This window comes from Mustela nigripes, chromosome 6, assembly GCF_022355385.1.
Source record: "Mustela nigripes isolate SB6536 chromosome 6, MUSNIG.SB6536, whole genome shotgun sequence".
Classification (NCBI taxonomy): domain Eukaryota; kingdom Metazoa; phylum Chordata; class Mammalia; order Carnivora; family Mustelidae; genus Mustela; species Mustela nigripes.
In genome coordinates, this window is record NC_081562.1 from 129,408,523 (window position 1) to 129,430,557 (window position 22,035).

Genomic DNA, 22,035 nt, shown 5'->3' on the forward strand with positions numbered 1-22,035 from the left:
AGTGCCTCTAATAGCTGCCTTTTTATGTTTGAAGCAAAGCTGAATTTTCACTCAGCTTCTGTATGATTTGTATTGAATCATAAATTTCTGATAATAACTTTTACAATTACATTCATTCCACAGGATAGTTATAGCAAAGGAACATTAACATCAGCTGAAATATGCTTCCATTTCAGCTTACACAAGCATTTATAAATTCTTATTTTTTAGGTGTTTTAATTTTCGTTCCATTTTGCAGGACACAGAAAAGTGTATTATTTAAGTAAGTATAAATTTTTCTATAAGTGATGTAAGAAGCAAATGAAGTATATAGACACAGAAAGGAGCTGCAATAAGCAGAGGAAATTAAGACAGGAAAAAAATATTAGGGATAGGCCAAGGTAGGGCGGAGCACACTGGTCTGCAGGGGAAGGTTCAGAGACAAAAGCTGTTGTCTTCTTCCATGCTGTGGTGTCATTCTCCAGGACACAGGGGCCCAACACGACCCATAAAACGTGAAGTTTTACCTCTGTCTCTAAAACAGTTAGGGAGGTAACAGCATGCTGCTTCAATCAGAGGTAATGGGGTTTTATTTTCGTCTCTCTTCTGCATGGCAATCCTCACCAAAACATTCATTAGTTTCCATTATGGACCCAGCTATCTATCTAATAGGCGGTACAGCATCTCAGCAAGGGCTTGATTGCGTAGTGTGCCTTCCAAAGTAGGAATCACATGCCTATCACTGGAGAAGAATTACCCTAAACTCATTTTTGTTCACCCGCTAATTAGCAACATGGCGTCAAGCAGGTTAACATATATACACTGAAGAAAACCGAAGGCTTACTATTTTGCCCATTCTCACCTGCATTCAGCCTTTAACTTTCTACCTCATCACTTTTAAATGTCAGATCTGGCTTCTCTGTTACTCAGTAGGGCATCCAATTATAATGAGTCACGCTTTTCTTTATTATGATCAAAACAACACATAAAGTCCTCAGTATTAGTGTTTGGTTGTCTGAAAACTGCCTTTCGAACAGAAAGGCTTTCAATTAAATTTGACAATATAAAAATCCACTTGCTTTCCTGCATATTGTTAACATTTTGCACAACTATTTTAGTCTTTTTTTAGCTTACAGTTACTGAACTCCTTTCATATGCCAGGTATTGAGCACTTGGGTATGAAAGCAAAGGAGAGCCATAAGCCAGAGATATGTTCTTTTTTGGTTGTTTTTAATTTAATTTTTTTTCAGTGTTCCAAAATTCATTGTTTATGCACCACACCCAGTGCTCCATGCAATCTGTGCCCTCCTTAATACCCACCACCAGGCTCACCCAACCCCTTGCCCCTCCCCCCTCCAAAACCCTCAGTTTGTTTCTCAGAGTTAGAGATATGTTCTTAACAGCCTTCTCTCCCCCATCTCCATAATCACAGCCTATAGAGAATCTGGAAGCAGAATAACAACATACGGCTAATAAGTAAGGACAGCCCCTCTATTAAATAAGGAGTTTCAAGCTGAATCTTTATATAAAATAGTGCTGGCCTGGGGTAAGAACAAAGAAACTGCCGTGGGAGAGACTGCAGGGAACATAACTTAAGTCCACTTCCCAGTGAACTATTGTTACATAGAAATGCAGAGCAAGTGATCGAGGGCTTCTGATTTTTCAAGGGGGCAATACGAAACTGTATTCTTATTTAAAACCCTCTGATATCTAAATGTGTTGGCAACATGTCCATTTTGCAAACACACACTCACGCATGCACACACACACAATCACTGTGAGCTCTGATTTAAAGAGTGCCCCAAATGAACTAACAACTAGAGTTGGAGCTTCATATAAAATAAGACACTGAGGCAGACGACTGTCTGAAGAAGGTTGTGCAGCGGAGCTCAAGACCGTAAAGCCATGCTGGGAACTCTATCTGGGTTTATAGGTAGATGAGGGAGCTTGCCTACCCGTGGCCTGGGAATAAAACACAAGAGGAAAAGAGTGGGGATTGGGAAACTACTTAGAAAGACGAGAGGAATGCACAGTCCTTTCTCCTCAAGGAGAGACAAAAGAGCTCTAGGGCCATGGAGTGTGAGAGCAGGAGGAGAGGATGTGGCTTGATATCGGCAAGAGCAACCTCCCAGTGACCTCTCAGGGATGAAAGTGAGGAAGCCTTCAAGGAGAAAATGCACCACAAAGATGAAATACAGTCACCAAGAAAACAACAGCTAGGGCCAGGGCCCGCATTACAGTAAGTTTCTGTTTCTGTTTTCTTTTTTTTAAAGATTTACTTATTTATTTGAAAGGGAGAGAAGAGAGAGAGAGAGAGCACGCACATAAGTTGGTGAGGGAGAGAGAGAATCTTCAAGCAGAGTTCCCACTAAGCGTGGAGTCCAATGTGAGGCTCAATCCCAGGACCCTGAGATCACGACCTAAGCCGAAATCAAGAGTTGTATGCTTAACCTACTAAGCCACCAGGTGCCCCCAAATTTCTCCTTTTAAAACTGTTTTTTCTAGGTAGATCCTGTTATTGGAACATTATAAAGAGAAAGTGGTTCAATTTGTCATTTCCTACACTGTGAAAAGTAAAAAGAAATTAAAACATCAGGAGCTTTTATATGTGATATAACTAAAAAAAGTATACCCACAAATGCAAATGAATTAGATTCTAAATAAAGGTATGCAGATATCATTTTATATTTCATGTATTTAAAAATATGGACAACACGATAATGTAAAATCATCTATGTCTACATCTTTAGAATGATTCCTTAAGAGTTTATAATCAGCATTTTATGTCATCTAAGTTTTTTCAACCTTGAATCATAAATTTATTAAATAAATGTTATTTGAATATAAATATATAATGTACAGGTATATATCTCAAACATATATGTGTATATATATGTAATTCTAGTAATTCTACTGGCACAGCTATAAAGGTTTTTGGATGCATATGTATTATATAAACTCATGTCCAACGTTCTCACAAACAGAGCAGTACCCATAAAGGCAAATAACTTCATTTCAATGGCAAATGTTTCACTGCTCAGTTCTTTTGGGTTTCTAGTATTCTCTTGAATTATTTTTTTCCATAAATTCTACAAGCTCAGCAAGTGTTCATCTTTCAGTACTTACAGGATGATTACCATGAATGAAGACTCATTACAGTTTAAATAAGAGAAATAGTCTTACAAGAAATTTTCAAAATGTATTAAGGGTGCCATTTAAACCTACACCCAATTGGCTATGGTGATTTATTAACTATGCATTCTTCCACAGAAACAGTGGAAGTTAGTAGATGTTACAGTGGATGTTACACTAAGGTACATTAAGTTTAAATATTTAAATGATAAAATAGGTTAGAAGGTGATTTTACTTAATAAACAATAAAGTTCTTCTATACTGATCTCCTCTAAGATTTGCTAAAGTATACAGTCAGGTATTCAACTAAGAAAATGGATAGAATAGGCTGACTCACAGGTAGGGTATACATTTTCTATGATTTCCCCCTGCTGCCATATAGAAGGATTATATGACTTTTTTTCAATTGCACTGTCTGAAATTGATGACTACCCTATCCCTCCCATGAGCTGGTTAAAAGAAAATAACCATATTTGCAAGAGAAACAAAAAGAATCACATCCTCCCCTAGTATGTATCTAAAGTAACATTAAATTCAAAATACACGAGGAGAAATAATGTGATAAATTCAAAATAAAAAAGATAAACACAAATCCGAGGAAATGTAACTTCTGAAATATTATGGTATACTACAAAAGACAGCATCAGGATTGTAAGAAATCTGATTTCAAACTCCTAATGTTTTTGGAATGAAATCTATGATTAGGTAGATACCTTGTTACATTATCAACGGTCCCAATTTTTAGGTCTGTATCTATCATAATCAAGCAAACAAGCATCATTATTCAATAGTAACTAAAAACAGTATAAAGAATATGGGCTCTTGGTCACAGCTGGTTATTAACAGAATAGGAAATGGGAATGGCGATTTTCCAAATTCTAATGGTTTAAGAAAGGGTGCATGTTTTATTTTTTATTTTATTTTATTTTTTTAAACTACATACAACCTCTTTTCATTTTTTTTAAATATTAATAAAGCAGGAGAACCTGGGTGGCTCAGTCGTTAAGCATGTGCCTTTGGCTCAGGACATGATCCCTAGGTCCTGAGATCTAGCCCTGCATCAGGCTCCCTGCTCAGTGGGAAGCCTGCTTCTCTCTCTTGCACTCCCCTGCTTATATTCCAGCTCCTGCTGTCTCTCTCTTTGTCAAATAAATAAATAAAATCTTTTAAAAAAAGATTAGTAAAATAAATAAAATAAATGTTATGGAAAGGCAAACCATTCTTTCCTGTGCTCTCAAGAGGGTTATAGCATAATAATGACTAGCTTGGAAAGACTGTCCAAGATATTGAAGTGAGTGAAGCAGTTCAGTCATTTCTGTTTTTTTCTTTTTTTTAAGATTTATTTATTTATTTTGGGGGGGTACACTAGAGGAGGGGGAGGTGTAAAGGGAGAAGGAGAGAGAAATTTAAGCAGACTTCTCACTGAGCATGGTGCCTGACACAAGCCTCAACAGGGGGCTCAATCTCATGACCTGGAGATCAGGATCTAGAGATCATGACCTGGGCCAAAACCCAGTCAGATCCTTAACTGACTGTACCATCAAGGTACCCTCAGTTTAGTTATTTCTTGAAAAGGAAGTTCAGAGGGAGGCAGTACAGTACAGTGATTAGGTCTACAGGCTTTGGAGTTATATTCCCTTGGATGAATCTTTGTTTAATAATTTGAGAAAGTTACTGAACCTCTCTGGGTGTTTCAGTTCCTCTCTCTATAAATGATAAAAGCAACTACCTCTTGTGTATGTGTGTGTGTGTGTGTGTGTGTGTGTGTGAATTATATGAGATAAATTTTTTAAAAAGATTTTATTTATTTGACAGACAGAGATCACAAGTAGGTAGAGAGGCAGGCAGAGAGAGAGAGAGAGGAGGAATATGAGATAAATTTTAAGCACTTAGGTCACTGCCTGGCATGTATGAAGAGTTCAATAAATGTTAGATCGTATCAAATTAGGAGATGGTTATTAAAAGTGAATGGGACTTCTGGCTATGGCAGACAAACTTGTAAAAAGACCATTTCTCCTACTGAGATCAAGCAGGAAGACAAATAACATATGGAAATCACCTGTTGAAGGCATCAGGTGGCCATCAAAGAGCAAAGACTTGAAAAGCCAAGATTCCAGAGAAAGGAAATCACAGAAGTGAATGCAATACCACCTTCCTATCAATGCATCTGGCAATTTACAAGCAAGATTTAGAGACTGAGAAACTGAACAGAACTTCAGATGTGAAGCTGAGGAAAACACAGGGGTTGAGAGCCATTAAAGCAAAAGGTCCTGTAGTAAAACCCAGGCCTGGGTGGAGGTTCCTGAAGGACTACTTTCTAAGAGTAAGTGCTAACCAGAAATACACCAGTCTTTATAAGGACTGATGCTCAACTTTGAATGAGCTTAGCCCTGGCAGTATTAAATAATCCGTTATATCCTACCTGCCAAACAGAAAAAGCAAACAGTCATTGGAGGAAGAAAGCATCATCCACAAAATCAAAGTATCTTTTTAGTGGTTGTAAACAATGCCCAACATTGGAGCAAAAATTATCTGGCATGCAAGGAGATGGGACCAGTGGATGAAAATCTAGAGGAAAAGCCAAAAATAAAAAAGACATGATAGAAAGAGACCCACAGGAAACCTAGATATTACTTATCAGCCATAAACTTCAAAGGAACTATTATTATTATATTAAGGAAATAGAGGGCAAGATGGTTAATTTTATCAGATAATTAAAATCGATGCCCAAAACACAAATGGATACTGTGAAACTGAAAAATGCATTAAAGTGAATAGTTGGTAATCTGACAGAAAATTAAGAAAAAGACCATCTGCTTTTTGGGTTTTCACTTCACCCCAAGTAAATGGTGTCTTTGAAGTGAGCTAAAATAAACAGCTGTGTAACAATGGGGAACTATAACTTAGAATAGAATTTTAAATCTTTAGTTCAATAATACAGAGGTACAACCTCAGGAGAGGTAACTTATTTATTTAAATCTCCACTGTTACTCTTACCAGTATGGCTAGAAGAACATTGGGATTTTGATGGGGGAGCACTTAATGACCCAAAGAAATCTGTATTCACTCCTATTTTAAACAGCAGTAGTACCCTCTTACTTCAATCCTATTATAAGCAAAATTGTTATAAGTGCAAATGTATGTTCTAATTTTGACCATTATTGATCTAGTTTGTACTGTAAAAAATTATACCATTGGAAAAATGACTATATGAGGAACATGGCAGAGTTGAAGGTCATCTGAGTGGTTAGTATGGGCAGAGGGTATGTTAAGAGTTAATAAAAGAAACATAATTATCCACTGGAATACATCACTAGAGGGAAATAAAAATGAAATTTGTGTCAATACGTTTATTCAATGCATTACTAATTTTACTCTACAATTAAACCAAGTGCTTTGTTGGTAGTTTCTGCATACATCGGATTTTTTTCTTCTCACTCACATAAAATAAAATAAAACAAAACTGGAATTAGCCAGTTAGGAGAAACTTAGTACAGAAAGAATTATACTTAGTTCCCTATCTGTAATGTTGGTTCTGCAAATTTAACCTGGACAGGAACACAAAATTATGCTCTTTATTAAGTCCTTATGATTTCACTAGCTCTGTAACTCAACTAGGAATACTTCTAACTGTATGAGATTGTAATTGTGTCATTTATTGGAGTCAGATAGAAAGATTATTAAACACCAAACATTAGCCAATATTTATTAAAAATAGGAATATATTTTGAATTGTTATACATAATCTTCTTGGGAAAGAAAAAAATAATGTTGAGGTACCTTGGCATCACCAAATTAGAGCCTTTAGTCCTGGATTTGTCCTTAACTAACTCTGCAACCTCAAGCATGTTATTTAACCTTTCTGATGCAGTCTGCTTAGCTATAAAATAAAGATAATTTTGCATGATCTAATTCCATAATTAAGCTATACACATTTATTAAATACCTTCAGCACCAGTGCCTTTATGAATATTAAGAATATATAATATTGCTGAAGAATAGAAAACTATATTGTATGTGAAAGCACCTTGTGAAGGATAATATATTATGCAAACAACTAACTATTTTATGCTATTTTGATCATAAATGTTTTCTAGAAATGTCAGAAACATCTAGTTTTCTTCTCAAGTGCAAGGGAGCCCTTACTGTGGCAAATTTTACAAATAGAAATTTACATCAGCAAAATAAAATGTATGACAATTACTGGAAAAAGTTAAGGTATAATATGAAATAAAAAGTTGCTTTCTAACCAGAATAAAGAAAGAACAATAAGGCCAACAATAAAGCGATGACTTCTTTAGAACTCTGAGTTCAGAAGGACTAGTGTTCAATAGGATAATAGTCTGGAAATACAAAGAAAGTGTTAAAATTGCCTATCAGTGTAATATTACCCATGACAAAACAAGAAAATCAGAGTGGAAAATTTTTCTTTGATTACAATAAAGAAACAAAAAACATTTTAGAAATACTAAATCCACTACAAAGAAGGAATAGAAAAAATGAACTGTTACTCTGCAATGTGAGACATCCATGGAGAATAGTATAAATAAAGATGATGATTTTTATAATCAAGACTAGAAAAGAGACCACAATAATAAAAAAAAAATGTGTTTGGAAAAAGCCTACAGTTAGTGAGATTTAAGACCCTAGGCTTACTGACTCTACTTCTTTCCAGAAACTTTGCCACTGCTCGTTGAAATAGTTGAAATTTAACATTCTATAACGATACTCTGCAGTTTTAGGATTATACTAGATTATTATGAAAACTAGAAATGAATGAGTCCCTTTGAGCTATATTCTCCCAGCTTTCAAGTAAGGTGATACAAGAATATGAAGGGCTATGATATTAAACCAAAAACCATTAAACCAGCTGTGGATAAGAAGCACCAAGCAGATCAGATTCTATGATTCTATATTATATTCTATTTATATTATTACCCCAAGTAAAAATGCTCAATACCACATGGAAGAATTCTCCAAAGGAGTGGAAATATTTTAAATGATTATAAGATTTCCAATAGCTGACCTAGTTAACTGAAATAAAACTATCCCTCACCCTATAGAAAAGATGTATTTCAGAAAATTTGACCAAAGTGAATAATTTTTAAATTTTCAACATACTTATACTAGTCAAGGATGCATTTGTTAACAAAAAATAACCCTTCAAATGATATACTGAGTCTGTATTATTATAAATACCCATTAACCCATGGGTTAAAATACTTAGCAACTTTTTAAACTATCACATCTACTGTTCCTGGAATATTATTCTTTTATTCTTTCTTTTTCTGAAATTTTTTTCTTATATTTATTTTGTTCCCCTAAAGTTTAGGTTGTCTAATGGGCTGTGATTATATTGTCAATAGACTTTCTAAGCTAAACATGTTATTATTCTAATTTAGACATTCTGTAAATTTAAGGCGATGATTTAGTAAAACTCCATTCTTTGCTTTGTGAATTTGGTAAAATGAAACACACCATAGTTTAAATTCCATTCTTATTTCTGTCACTTAGAATGCTAATTAATTTTGCCCAGAGGGTTGAAATATACACTGGCCAAAGGGATTGTGGGTCCTAACATGCCTTCAGTATTGGGTCTTGGAGCCACATAAGTTTTCATGTATAATAATACTTTTGGAGTTAGAATCAAAACATGTCATGGAAATTGAAAGGAAAAAGAAACAAAAATAAATATGATCAGATGTAGGAGAGAAGTTCCTCCAAGTTGGAAATACTTTTTCTTAGAGATATTTCATTATAATACCATCAGAATATAATTTCATAATTCTATGAAATCCACTAATCATAATACCAATGATATCAGAATACAAAACAAAATCCAAAGAATTAACTTTGGGAGGAATGAATGAGGAATGAATCTCAGTACTATGTATCATATTCTGAATTAATTAATCACTGCTACCTAGTAGATTAAAATTTTTTTTGTATGAAGCAAAAGAAACCAAGACATGAGAAAGCGATTTGAGGTTCACAATTATAAAATGTCCCTTTCTTGACACTTGGAGAAAAAGATAGAAGTCAAGATCAAGGGGAAAGGACATCATCAATACATTACTTACTTCTTTGTATCCAAAGATGATGCGTCCATCCATGAGGAGGGTTGCCTGGAATGTGAAGCTTCCCAGGTTGTAATTATCCTGGAGATGTACATGGTCCCACTGGACAACAAGTGCTGTGCCTATAAACCCCATTGAAACAGAAGAAATGCATTGATAAATATATATCAATCAATTCTGGTGACAGACTTCACAAAACCATGGATATAGTCTTCAAATCTAATAGTTGTGCTTCTTAAATTTTACATGGTTAATTGGAATTCATTACTGAAATAGTTTTGGGGATATTTTTAAACAATTGAGTATTCTCTAAATATTTAGTAAAACCTAATCTCATAGTGAGGTTAATATTGAGCCCAGTATGAGGGAATTTTGCCTTAGGAAGTCCATTAATGTTAATGGGTACTGTCTGCTTAAATTTCTATGAGCCACTTTCAAAATGCAACCCAAGTGGATTGAATGAACTTCAAATACATTTGACAAATGCTGAGAAAGAAAGGGACACATTCAGGAAAGCTAGAATCACTTATAAAAGACCTGAAAATGTTTCTTCGATACTTAGAATTATACTCTTCCATGCTGAAAAAAATTCCTTCAGCACTAATGGGAATTTTCTTCTCTGGTACATAATACTGCATTTCTGTCTTTGTAGTATTGCTTCAAGGAGGTTGCAAGGCAGCTTCAAGGGCCCCAAGTAAAGATTTCTGAAGCCCCCTTGAGGTACATTGGGAGGAATGAATCTCAGTGCTATGTATCATATTCTGATAGGTCAATCAGCCAGAGTCAACTATAAAACTATTAACATGAAATGTGAAGTGAAATAGCTTAATAGCCACCGATGAGAAGTCACAGTTTTGTTTTAAATGACACTGTTTATTTTCAATTCTTTTCCAAAAAGGAAAAAAAAAATGAGCAGCTAAGACTTTAGCTTAGCTCTAAGTATTGGATTTTTTGGTTGGTTAAAAAAAAAATCATGTTTACATTCTGTAAAAATGTTTTACAGAAATGAAAAGTATTTTACAGAAATTGAAATTCACAGAACTAAGAGAGATAAACTTATCTCACAGGTCAGTAAACATCTGATTGAAAAGGAAAAAAGAACCAAGATTGTATGACAGAGAGCTTCTGGGTTAGTGAACATGTGGAATTGCTGGGAGAGTAGTGTGCTCCACACCTCCTCCCACGTGCCTTGTTCTATGGGCTTCTTCCATCTGACTGCTTATAACTTAATCCCTGTATTTGATTGATGTAAAACAGAATACTGTTTGCACTGTGTTTTTGAGTTCAACATAATGCTGAAAGCTTTTGACCAAGATGTGACACGGGAGGCTTCTGAATTTCCCTCCTCCCATGGACACACCCAATGTACACACAGAACTACACACAGAGCAATTTCTTCCAAGAGAAATCTAAAAACTAGCCAAGTAACTACTGTAATTTAGGCAACTGAGAAAATACCCATATTGAAACTGCATATATCTAGGTGCTGTGATCCTCTCTGGAGCCCAAAAGAGCCAGCGGGCACCTCCCCCACCTTCTTCTTTTTGCTCACTCTGACAATAAAAACAGGTAACCAACATCCTTCTGGAAAGGAGCTTGCACATGTCTGGCACCCAGCTTTGGTTGCTGTCACCCAAGAGACAGCCCCCCAGATCACCTGGTTCTGATAGACAACTGGATTTCCATTTACAAGTCCCATAGGACTCCAGCAGACAAAGAAACAACAGGTATGTGCATGAGTACTTGCCATGGCTATGCTTCCAGGGCTCAGCAGAGAGAGAGCAGACAAAAATGTCCATCATGCCCTGGAAGGGTATGACTACATACTTTATAAGCTGTAGCATGCAGGTCTGGCTTTTAGTCCATTTAGCTGTTGACTATTGTCCTCCCTAGGACCCAAAAGAGTTGATGAGCACTTCCCTCACCATCTCTCTCTGGCTAACTTCAATAATAAAACCAAGCTGCTAGTATCTACCTTGAAAGAGCTTGTTCACACATCTAGTGTCCTAATTTTTACAGTTTAGCCATCCAGGATTTAGGCAGCCAAATCACCTTGCTCTGATAGAGGATTGTATTTACAAGTCCTAGAGGATGTTAGCAAATAAGCAGTTTCTAAATGGGTGAAGGAGCACCTCCTTACAGCTAGTAGAGAGACCAGGCAAAAATGCCTATCTCCCAGTATCCCTCCGGAAGAAGTTTGACTGCATACTTTCTTAGCTGCTGCCTGAGGGTCTGGCTCCAGATCAACCCCACGTGTAGGTGTTGACTATGAGCATTCCCTTTGAAACACTGATGGATCTTGGCACAGTCTCAACCACAGGGAACCTCTAAGAACAAACACTGTGATTATCAGGAATAATCATAGAGATTTGAGAGACAACCTGGAGGTTGGGCTGTGCTTATTGATGCAGTTTGTGTCCTACATAAGCCACTCTGACAGGACTAGAGGACATGGGTATTTTATCTTATGTGCAGAAACTAACAGAGTCAAGAAAATGAAAACAAACAAACAAAAAAAACCCCCAAAACAGAAAACCAAACAAAAATAAAAAAACCCCAAAAAACAACAGGGAAATATGTTCCAAACAAAAGAACAAGATAAATCTCCAGAAACCTACCTTAATGAAACACAAGTAAGTTAATTTACCTACATGAGTTCAAAATAAAGTCATAAAGATGCTCACCGAGGTTACAAAAGCAATATATAAATGAAGTGAGAATTTCAACAAAGAAATAGAAAATCATTAAAAAAGTACTAAATACAAATCAGATGAAGAATGCAATAATGATGTGAAAATTTTAATAGAGTGGTTCAACAAGAGTCTAGATGAAGTAGAAGAAAGGAACAATGCACATGAAGACAGGGTGGTGCAATTCATCTAATCAGAAAACAAAAAGAAAAGAGTGAAGATAGCTTGAGGAATATATGGGACACCATCAAGTGGACTGATGTTTATAACTTAGGAATCCAAGGAGGAGAAGAGAGAAGGAAAGGGGAAGAAAGCTTGTTCAAAGAAATAATGACTGAAAACTTCCCTAACCTGGAGAAATAAACAGATATCCAGATATAGGAAGCCCCAAAATACCAAATAAGTTGAATCAGGGAGGCTACCATTTAGACACACTATAATTAAATTATCAGAAGTTGAAAACAAAGAATCTTAAAAGCAGCAAGAGGAAAGCAACTGACTGCTTACAAAGGAACCCCCCATAAGAAAATGAGAAGATTTTTCAGCAGAAAACTTGCAGGCCAGAAAGAATATGAGGAGATATTCAAGGTGCTGATAGAAAGGAAAAAACCATCAACCAAGAGTACTCTACCAAAAAGAGCTGTCCTTCAGAAATGGCAAAGAAATGGAGTTTTCCAAACAAAAACTGAAGGAGTTCATCACAACTAGACCAGCTTTATAAGAAATACTAAAGGGTGGTCTTTGAGCTGAAATGAAAGGATACAAAGAAGTAAAAGGAATTATATGAAAATACAAAACTTACTAGGGCAAAGGCAAATAGAAAGTTAATTCAGAATACTCTAATATTGCAACAGTAATGGATAAATCACTTATAACTCATGCATAAAGCTTAAAAGACAAAAGATATAAAATAACTATAATAATTTGTTAATGGATATACAATATAAAAAATTGTAAACTCTGCCATCAAAAACATAAAATGTGGGATTCCTGGGTGGCTTGGTTGGTTGGACAACTGCCTTCGGCTCAGGTCATGATACTGGAGTCCCAGGATCGAGTCTCACATCAGGCTCCCAGCTCCATGGGGAGTGTGCTTCTCCCTCTGACCTTCTCCTCGCTTATGCTCTCTCTCTCACTGTCTCTCAAATAAAATCTTTAAAAACAAAACAAAACAAAAACCCAAAAAACAAACATAAAATGTTGGGGCACCTTGGTGCCTCAGTGGTTGGGGGTCTACCTTTGGCACGTCATGATCCTGTGGTCCTGGGACTGAGCCTCACATTTGGGGGAGGGGGGGGTCCCTGCTCAGTGGGGAGTCTGCTTCTCCCTCAGCCCCTCCCTACAGTGCTCACACACACTCTCTCTCTCTCTCAAATAAATTGTAAAAAAATCTTCAAAAAATCCCATAAAATGCAGTGGATGTTATAATAAAATATAGAGCTATTGTATGAGTTTGAGTTAGTTATGAATGGCTTAAAAGAGATTGTATAAACATAAGATGTTTTATATAAGTCTCATAGTAACCACAAAGCAAAAACGTATAGTAGATATACAGAAGATGAAGTAGAAGGAATCAAGCACACAGCTACAGAAAATGATCAAATCACAGAGATAAAGAGCAAGAGAGGAAGAAAAAAAAAAAGGAACTACAAGACCTCCAGAAGACAACTACCAAAATGACAACAGTAAATCCATACCTATCAATAGTTACTTTATATGTAGATGGACTTAAATTCTCCAATCAAAAGTCATAGAGTGAAAAAAGAAAATATATAGAGTGGCTGAAGAGATTAAAAAAAAAGAATTAAAAAACCTATTATATATGCTCATAAGAGACATACTTAAAACTAAAGGACACATGTAGACTGAAAGTATAATTATGGAATACAGTATGCCATGCAAATGGAAACCAAAAGAAAGCACGTAGAATTATACTAGATATTACAGACTTTAAGCCAAAATCTGTCATAAAAGGAAAAGGAGGTCATTATGTAATGATAAATGGGTCAATTCATTAAAGGATATAACAGTTGTACAAATTTATGTATCCACATCAGAGCAGCTAAATATATAAACAGATCTGAAATATAAACAGATCTGAAAGCAGAAATAAACAGCAACACAGTAATAGTAGGGAACTTCATATCCTACTTTCAACAATGGACAGATCGTCCAGTCAGAAAATCAATAAGGAGACATTGGACTTAAACTACCTGTTAGACAAGATAGAACGAACAGAAATATGCAGAACAGTCATCCAACAGTAGCAGAATATATATTTTACCCAAGAGCACGTGGAACATTCTCCAGGACCATTCATATGTTTGGCTACAGGACAAATCTTAAAAAATTTATGAAGACTGAAATTATACATGTTTTTTGACCAAAATGGTATGAAGCTAGAAATTAAAAGCAGAAGGAAAACTGGAAAACTCACAAATATGAGGAGGTTAAAAAACATCTTCCTGAATAGCCAATGAGTCAAAGAAGGAATCAAAAGGGAATACTAAAAATATCTTGAGACAAATGAAATTGGAAACACAACATATCAAACTTTATGGGATGCAGCCAAAGCAGTTCTAAGAGGAAAATGGGGGATAGCCATAAATGCTTTAAGAAAAAAGAAAAATCTCAAAGACAGCCTAACTTCACACTTTAAGACAGAACTAGAAACAGAACAACAAACCAAGCCTGAAGTTAGCAGAAGGAAATAATAAAGATCACAGCAGTAATAAATTTAGTGGAGACTCAAGTGAAAATAGGAAAGATCAATGAAATAAAGAACTCTTTTTTTAATATAAAAAATTTGACCAAATTTTAGCTAGAGTAAGAAAAAAGAGAAAAGGCTAAAAAAAAATCAAATGAAAGTGGAGCCTTGACTACTGATAACACAGAAGTACTAAGGATTATAAGAAACTACTATGAGCAATTAAATTATTTGCCAAAAAATTAGAAGAATACAAAAATCCTAGAAGAATACCACTACTAAAGACTGAATCATGAAGAAATCGAAAACCTGAACAGACCAATTACTAGTAAGCAGACTGAATCAGTAATTAGAAAAAAAGGAAAGTCCGGGATCAGATGGCTTCACTGGGGAGTTCTAACAAACATTAGTAGCAATCCTTATTAAATCATTCCATTGTAGATGAGAATCACTTCCAAATTTATTTCACAAGGCCAGCATTACCCTGATACAAAGTCAGATGAAGACATTACAAGGAAAAAAATTCACAGAATATCCCTGGTGAACATAGATCCAAAAGTCCTCACCAAAATAGTAGCAAGCCAGATTCAAACATTTAAAGGCTCATACACCACCATCAAGCTGGATTTATTCCTGGAATGCAAGGATAATTCAACATATACCTATCAGGCAATGTGATACAACACAGTAGTAAAATGAAGGATAAAAAATATATAATTATCTGAATAGATACAGAAAAAGCATTTGACAGAATTCAGTATCTTTTCATGATAGACATTCTAAAAAAAATAAATAAAATAAAATCTATGAAAGAAAAAAAATTCTTAACAAATTATAGATAGAATGTATCTTAACACAACAAAGTCCATATATAACAAGACTGTAGCTTACATCATTCTTGAGAGTGAAAAGTAGAAAGTTTTTCTTCTAAGATCAAGAAAAAGACAAAGATGCCCACTCTCTTTATCCTAAATTGTACTGGAAGTGATAGCTAGAGAAATTAGTCAAGAAAAAGAAAGAAAAGAAATACAAATTGGGTAAAAAGAAATAAAATTGTATCTGTTTTCAGATGATATAATATTATAAAATAGAAAACCCTGAAGACTCTACCAGAAAACTGTTAGAAATAATAAACAGTTTCCGTAAAGTTGCAAGATACAAAATCAATATACAGAAATCAGTTGATTTTCCATAGACTAAGAAAGATCAATCAGTAAGAGAAATTAAGAAAAGAATGCTGCTTATAATGACTTCAAAGAAAATAAAATACCTAGGAATAAATTTAAACAAGAAGATGAAAGATCTGTATGTTGAAAACAATAAGATATTGATGATAGAAATGAAGGAGACACAAATAATGTAAAATATTCTATATTCATAGACTGGAAGAATTCATATCATTAAAATGTCATACCACCCAAAGCAATCTACAGATTCAATGCACTCTTTATAAAAATTCTAATGACATTTTTTCACAGATATAAAACAGAATCCTAAAATTGTATGGAGGCACAAAAGATTCCAAATAGCTAAGCAATTTTGAAAATGATAAACAAAACTGGCAAACATAACACTTTCTGATTTCAAAGTATTACAAAGCTTTAGTAATCAAAACAGTAGGGTACTGGCATAATAACAGACACCTAGATTAATGGAACATAATAACCCCCAAATAAACCTGTTCTTATATGATCAATTAATATTCAGTAAAGAAGCCAAGAATATACAATGGAGAAAGAATAGTCTCTTCAATAAATTGTGCTGGGAAAAGTCGATAGCCACATGCAAAAAAGCAAAATTGAACCTCTAAATCAATGTACACAAAAATAAACTCAAAATGGATTAAAGGCTTGACTTTAAGACCTGCAACCACAAAAGTCCTAGAAGAAAACACAGAGGGTAAGCTCCGCAATGTCTCAGTAGGAAAGGCAGCAAGAGCAAAAATAACAGGTTGGGCCATGTCAAATAAAAAATCTGCACAGCAAAAAAAATCAACAAAGTGAAAAGGCAGCCTATGGAATGGGAAAAAAAAATTTGCAGATCACACACCCAGTAACATGTTAATATCCAAAATATGCAAGGAACTGATATAACTAAATGGCAAACAAACAAAAAATGGGTAAATGACCTAAATAGCCATTTTTCTAAAGATGATATACAAATGGCTAACAGGTATCTGAAAAGGTGCTCAATGACACCCATCTTGAGGGAAATACAAATCAAAATCACAATGAGATATCACTTCACACCTGTTATGATGTCTATTATCAAAAAGAGAAGAGATAACAAATGCTGGAGAAGATATGGAGAACAAGAAAGCCATGTAGTCTGTTGGAAATGTAAACTGTCACAGTCACTATGGAAAACAGTATGGAGGTTCCTCAAGAAACTAAAAATAGAACTACAGTATGATCTACTAGTTCCACTAGAGGGTATATACTAAAGGAAACAAAATCACTTCTCAAAGAGATCTCTGTATTTTCTTGTTCACTGCAGCATTATTCGTACTCGCCAAATATGGAAACAACTTAAGTGTTATAGATGAACAGATAAAGAATACACAGGCTGGAATATTATTCAGCATTTAAAAAGAGTGAGATTGTGCCTCCATGACCACAGAAATGAATTAGAGGGCATTATGCTAAGTGAAATAAGCCAAATAGAGAAAAGGAAAAACTGCATAGTATCACCTATATGTGGGACCTAAAACAAAACCGAGCACAGTTGAACTCATACAAATAGATTTTAGAGGACTGGTTGCCAGGAGCTAGGGGATGGAGAAAATAGGAAGAGGCTGGTAAAGCACACAAGCTTTCATTTGCATTACAAACAAGGTCTGAGGATCTGATGTATAACACGGTGACTGTAACTTCTAATACTGTGTTGTCTAATCGAAATTTTCTGAGAGTAAAACAAGTGTTCTCACCAGGAAAAAAAAATAAGCTAAAAATGTGAAATGATAAATGTGCTAATTATCTCTGTGGTGGGGATCCTGTTGCAATGTATACCTATATTAAATGATCACCTTGTACACTTTCAATATAGAAATGTATTTGTTTTTTTGTGGTAAAAATTCAGATGTCCCCAAATTTTTAAAACTTTTTTTTAGGTGTTTTTCATCAAAGGGAATACCTAACACATACCCTTACAACAAGTGAAAACCCAAGTCTCTTCTTTTTATGGGCATTGGTGTATCTAGACTACCATTTTTTAATTATTAGAAAGGCAAGACGTTAGTAATAGGCAGGAAATTTCCCATAAGCATTGAAGCACAGGGGTTTCTGATCAGGAAATGCCTCTGAACAGCATCTTTTTTCTCCTTAATGCATGTCTGCAACTCTCAAGCTCTAGTCTCTTCTTGATTCACTAATTTCTGTAAGGCACTTTGATGGTGCAGAGAAACATGGAATTAAAGGGCAGAAGACCTAGCCTCTGTCCTGTCTCTACTACTGTTTGCATGACCTTGGACACAACCTTCATGAACCCGTTCGTGCTCCTACAACATGGTGGAGGAGGGCAGAATAATTACTCCTTTCTAGGGATTTCTACATGAAATACAAGAAAATATAGTTCCCTCAAATTCTATGGAAAAGAAAGGTCTACATAATTGAGTAATTAAAATGTTCTTCATGCAGATTCTGATGAAGATATTCTTAATACATTTTTGGCAGCAGGCTTTTTAAAATAGCAATAAATTTGCAAGTCAGTTTTTTGTTAAGTAGGGCCATCAGGCTCCCCAACATTTGTTAATTAAATGGCTCTACATGCACACTGAGTGACTCATACATAACTGAAAGATTATTTAAGTGCAAACGTTATTAGATTTAAAGCTACATATCTCTATTCCGTTTTGTCAAATAACCAGTATTTCAAGGTTCATCTTATATTAAAAGTTACTGATATGTAAAACTTTATGATCTACAAGATGGTGGGAGTGGCTTTTGGAGATAATCTTGTATTTCTCTAAGTAGCCCCTAACTTACCTTTGTTCTCTAGGTAGTGCCTAATACAGGTAGTAATGGGGTAAGTAAACCAGGAAAACACTTTCTTTGGACAATTATGATGTAAGAGTATAAACTGCCAAAAGAAGAGAAAAATGAACGGGGGGGGGGCATCAGAGGGGGAGAAAAACCATGAGACACTGGGGACTCTGGGAAACAAACTGAGGGTTTTAGAGGGAGGAAGGGTGGGGGATGGGTGAGCCTGGTGGTGGGTATTAAGGAGGGCAAGGATTGCATGGAGCACTGAGTGTTATAGGTAAACAATGAATCATGGAACGTGACATCAAAAACTAATGTTGTACTGTATGGTGACTAATGTAACATAAATTAAAAAATAATGATAATAAAAAAAGAAAACCACGAATCAAGGAATGGAATTTACAGTCCTAAAGAGGGGCTTTAGCATAGTCTATCTCCTGGTTTAGGGACCGACAATTCTAAACATTTTCTTTCACTATCAGCACAAAATCTAGTGACGCTTTTCCTTATCTCAAAGATGAAGTTGTTATTTAAGCTCATCTCTCTGAGCCCATGAGTTGCTACACCATCCTATGTGCTTACTGGAATGAAGCTATTGGAATTGAGCATCCCTGCAGTGTTTATTGAACCCTAATCAAGTTATCTCATCAGTAATGGATGCCAGCTTCTCATTTCCAAAATAAAAACAGGCAAATAAGATGAACTCAGGCCACTTCATGTCACTGTCAACTCCAAATTTTCTGATTCTGTGCCCAGGCAGACTTCTGATCATTAGTAAAAATTATACTTTTTTAATTTGCTATTTCTAAACCATCAAATTATTTTTCTACAAAGTGTTTTTTAACTTATCTAGTTTATGTGCATTACTATTTTGTGGCTCACTTAGATTTCAGCCATTATCTATGCTGCCTATAATATCTGGAAGCATCATCTCATTTTTAAAATCTAGTGCTTTAATGTTTACAGAAATATATTAGAAGAAATTTTCTGAACTGCTGCTATCTCTTAAAGAAATTTTGTTTTCCTAAACTATTGAATTTCTCACCCTTAAGTGTTTTTTCAGTGATCCTAATTAATCAAAGTTGGAAATATTTCAGTAAGTTGCTACTGTATAAAAGAACTTTGTGAGCAGCCTTACAGTATTCAAAAGCGTTTCATTTATTTAATAAAACACGAACAATAAATGAAAGTTATCACTGTCATATTGTGAGACCTCAGTATTCCCTTTGGTCATTACACAGAAGATAGTTCAATAAAGTAAAATATAGAAACTCTTAAGTATTTCTAGAATTCTTAGAATTAAAAAACTATATGTATTTAATTTTTTAATTTATTCATTCACTGAATAATTATGGAAGACCTACTATGTTTTGAGTTCTTGTGTTAGGCAGTGAAGATAAAATGGTTTCTTATAGTCACTGTCCTTGTTTTCAAAGAATTTAGTGCCCGGTTGGAGTGCCATCTATTAATTTTTAGAAATTACTCAAACAAAAGTAAAATTCATATATTAAGAGCTACCTAGGAATCTGGTATATGAGAAAGTATGTGGAGGAGAGATGAGAGACTTACTTACTATGCTTTATGATTTTGATGCTAATATTATGAAAACTCTGTCATTAGAATCCTGTGCCCATTAGTGAATGCCTCCAATATCGCCAATAAGTAGCACAGCTTAGAAAAGAATCAACTTTCTTCAAATCGTTTTCTATTTACTAGGGTGATTGTGAAAGGAAGTTCATGGAATAAGTTTTAGATAAGCTTCTGGCTGTAGTTATGACTCAAGTATCCTTACAATCTATTTGTACATCTTTGGCATTAGCACCTTAACTTTTTTCTAAGAGGTAGGACAGAGTATAACAGTGCTTAAAATAATAGGAGAAGGTGATTATTATGGCTAACGTGGGAGTTACTTCGTACTGGAACATACTTTAGTGTTATTCAAGTTGTTTGAAATGTGTTTCTCAAGGTGTATAACTACCTATGTTTAGCTTCCTTTTTCATTTGCTATTTTGACCTGTAAAATGGCTTCATCACACTGGTCAGACGATAACTTTTAGTAAAATGATCATATTTCCTCAAAGCTGCTGTCACTATTAAGTCTATACTACCCACTAGTAAATTTCCTCCTTGGTCTTTAAGATAAAAAAAAAAAAAAAAAAAAAAAAAAAAGTACAACATGTAGTCACCAGGAATAGATGAGCTTAATTTTTTAAGTGTAAATAAATACATTTATATTGTAAAAAAAAAAAAAAAAAGGAGTAGAAATAACTGTTCACACCAAATAGTTCCATTATTTTAAAAGATGAAATTGTCATTTGGACAAATAAATACTGTTTTTATATTATAGCATACAGACATTTCTATCTTTACTTTTCCAAAACAAACTTTTCTTTTCCTATTTTCTCTGCCAAAGTTACAGCCTTCCATAAGATCCAGATATGAAAATCTATATTTGTCTTCAGAACCTTACATTTTTTTAGATTTGAATAGCATTTAATGATCTAGTCTAGTTTTTCTCTATTTTCTATGTCCCCAGAAGAAATAGTAGGGATAGATTGTTGTCAGTGTCCTTGCTAAATCTCGGTAGGCTCTATTTCCTATTTTAAAGTCAGGAGAACTTAATTTTCATAAGTGCATTTTAAGTTTAACTACCTTATTTTTTAAAAGGTGTGTTCATGTTATGGTGTATATGTTTCATAAGTTTTGGGAATTTAACATCAATATATTATGTCACTTGCCTCTATGTGAAGATAACAAATTATCCTTATTTAACTTTTTATTTTTATTTTTATTTTTATTTTATTTTAAATTACAATATAGATGACATACAGTGTTATATTAGTTTCAGGTGTATAATATAGCGATTCTAAATTTCCATATATCACCCAGTGCTCATCATGACAAGTGCCTTTCTTAATCTCCATCACCTATTTTACCACTCCTTCCTACCCACCTCCCCTTTTTTTTTTTTTAATTTGCAGTAAGGACTCACAGCAAATAGCATCAAATAAATGTATCTGCTTTGTTTGAGATGCCATTTACAGCAACTCATTTATTATAATGCCTAACAGATGTTAACAAATATTTGTTGAATGAATAAATGAGTGAATGAATGAACGAATGACTCTTGACTATACACTTCAATCCACATATCAACAGGTACAGTATAATATTTGTCATCGCAAGGCATTTGCATCAAGCACTTTCTAATCCAATTTACCAAAGACCTCCAGGTTAATGAAAGATTAATATGAATCTGATTATCAATATTTAAAAGTACATATTCAGTAAAGAATAGGCTAACCAATACATACCATTATCAAAATATCTGACCGTTGAATTTCTGGATACACTGGGATCGAAATTTGCCATTAAAGGTGCTATGTACTGTGTGGCCGTTAGCATTCGATGTACAACTTCTCCAGTGTATATGAAACCTGTCATTGCAAAAACATGAAATATGTTAAGAA

General features: G+C 34.6%; 1 protein-coding gene across 4 annotated transcripts in view; it reads right to left on the bottom strand.

The window, feature by feature from the left end:
• PLXDC2 (plexin domain containing 2) overlaps positions 1–22,035 on the bottom strand; it is a 463,944-nt gene that overhangs the window by 136,117 nt on the left and 305,792 nt on the right. For all 4 annotated transcript variants that reach the window (XM_059404216.1, XM_059404220.1, XM_059404219.1 and 1 more), the window contains 2 exons: positions 21,880–22,002; positions 9,192–9,310 (listed from right to left, as the gene is read on the bottom strand). In XM_059404216.1, the coding sequence (XP_059260199.1) occupies positions 9,192–9,310; positions 21,880–22,002 (242 nt within the window). The remainder of the gene's footprint in view (positions 1–9,191; positions 9,311–21,879; positions 22,003–22,035) is intronic.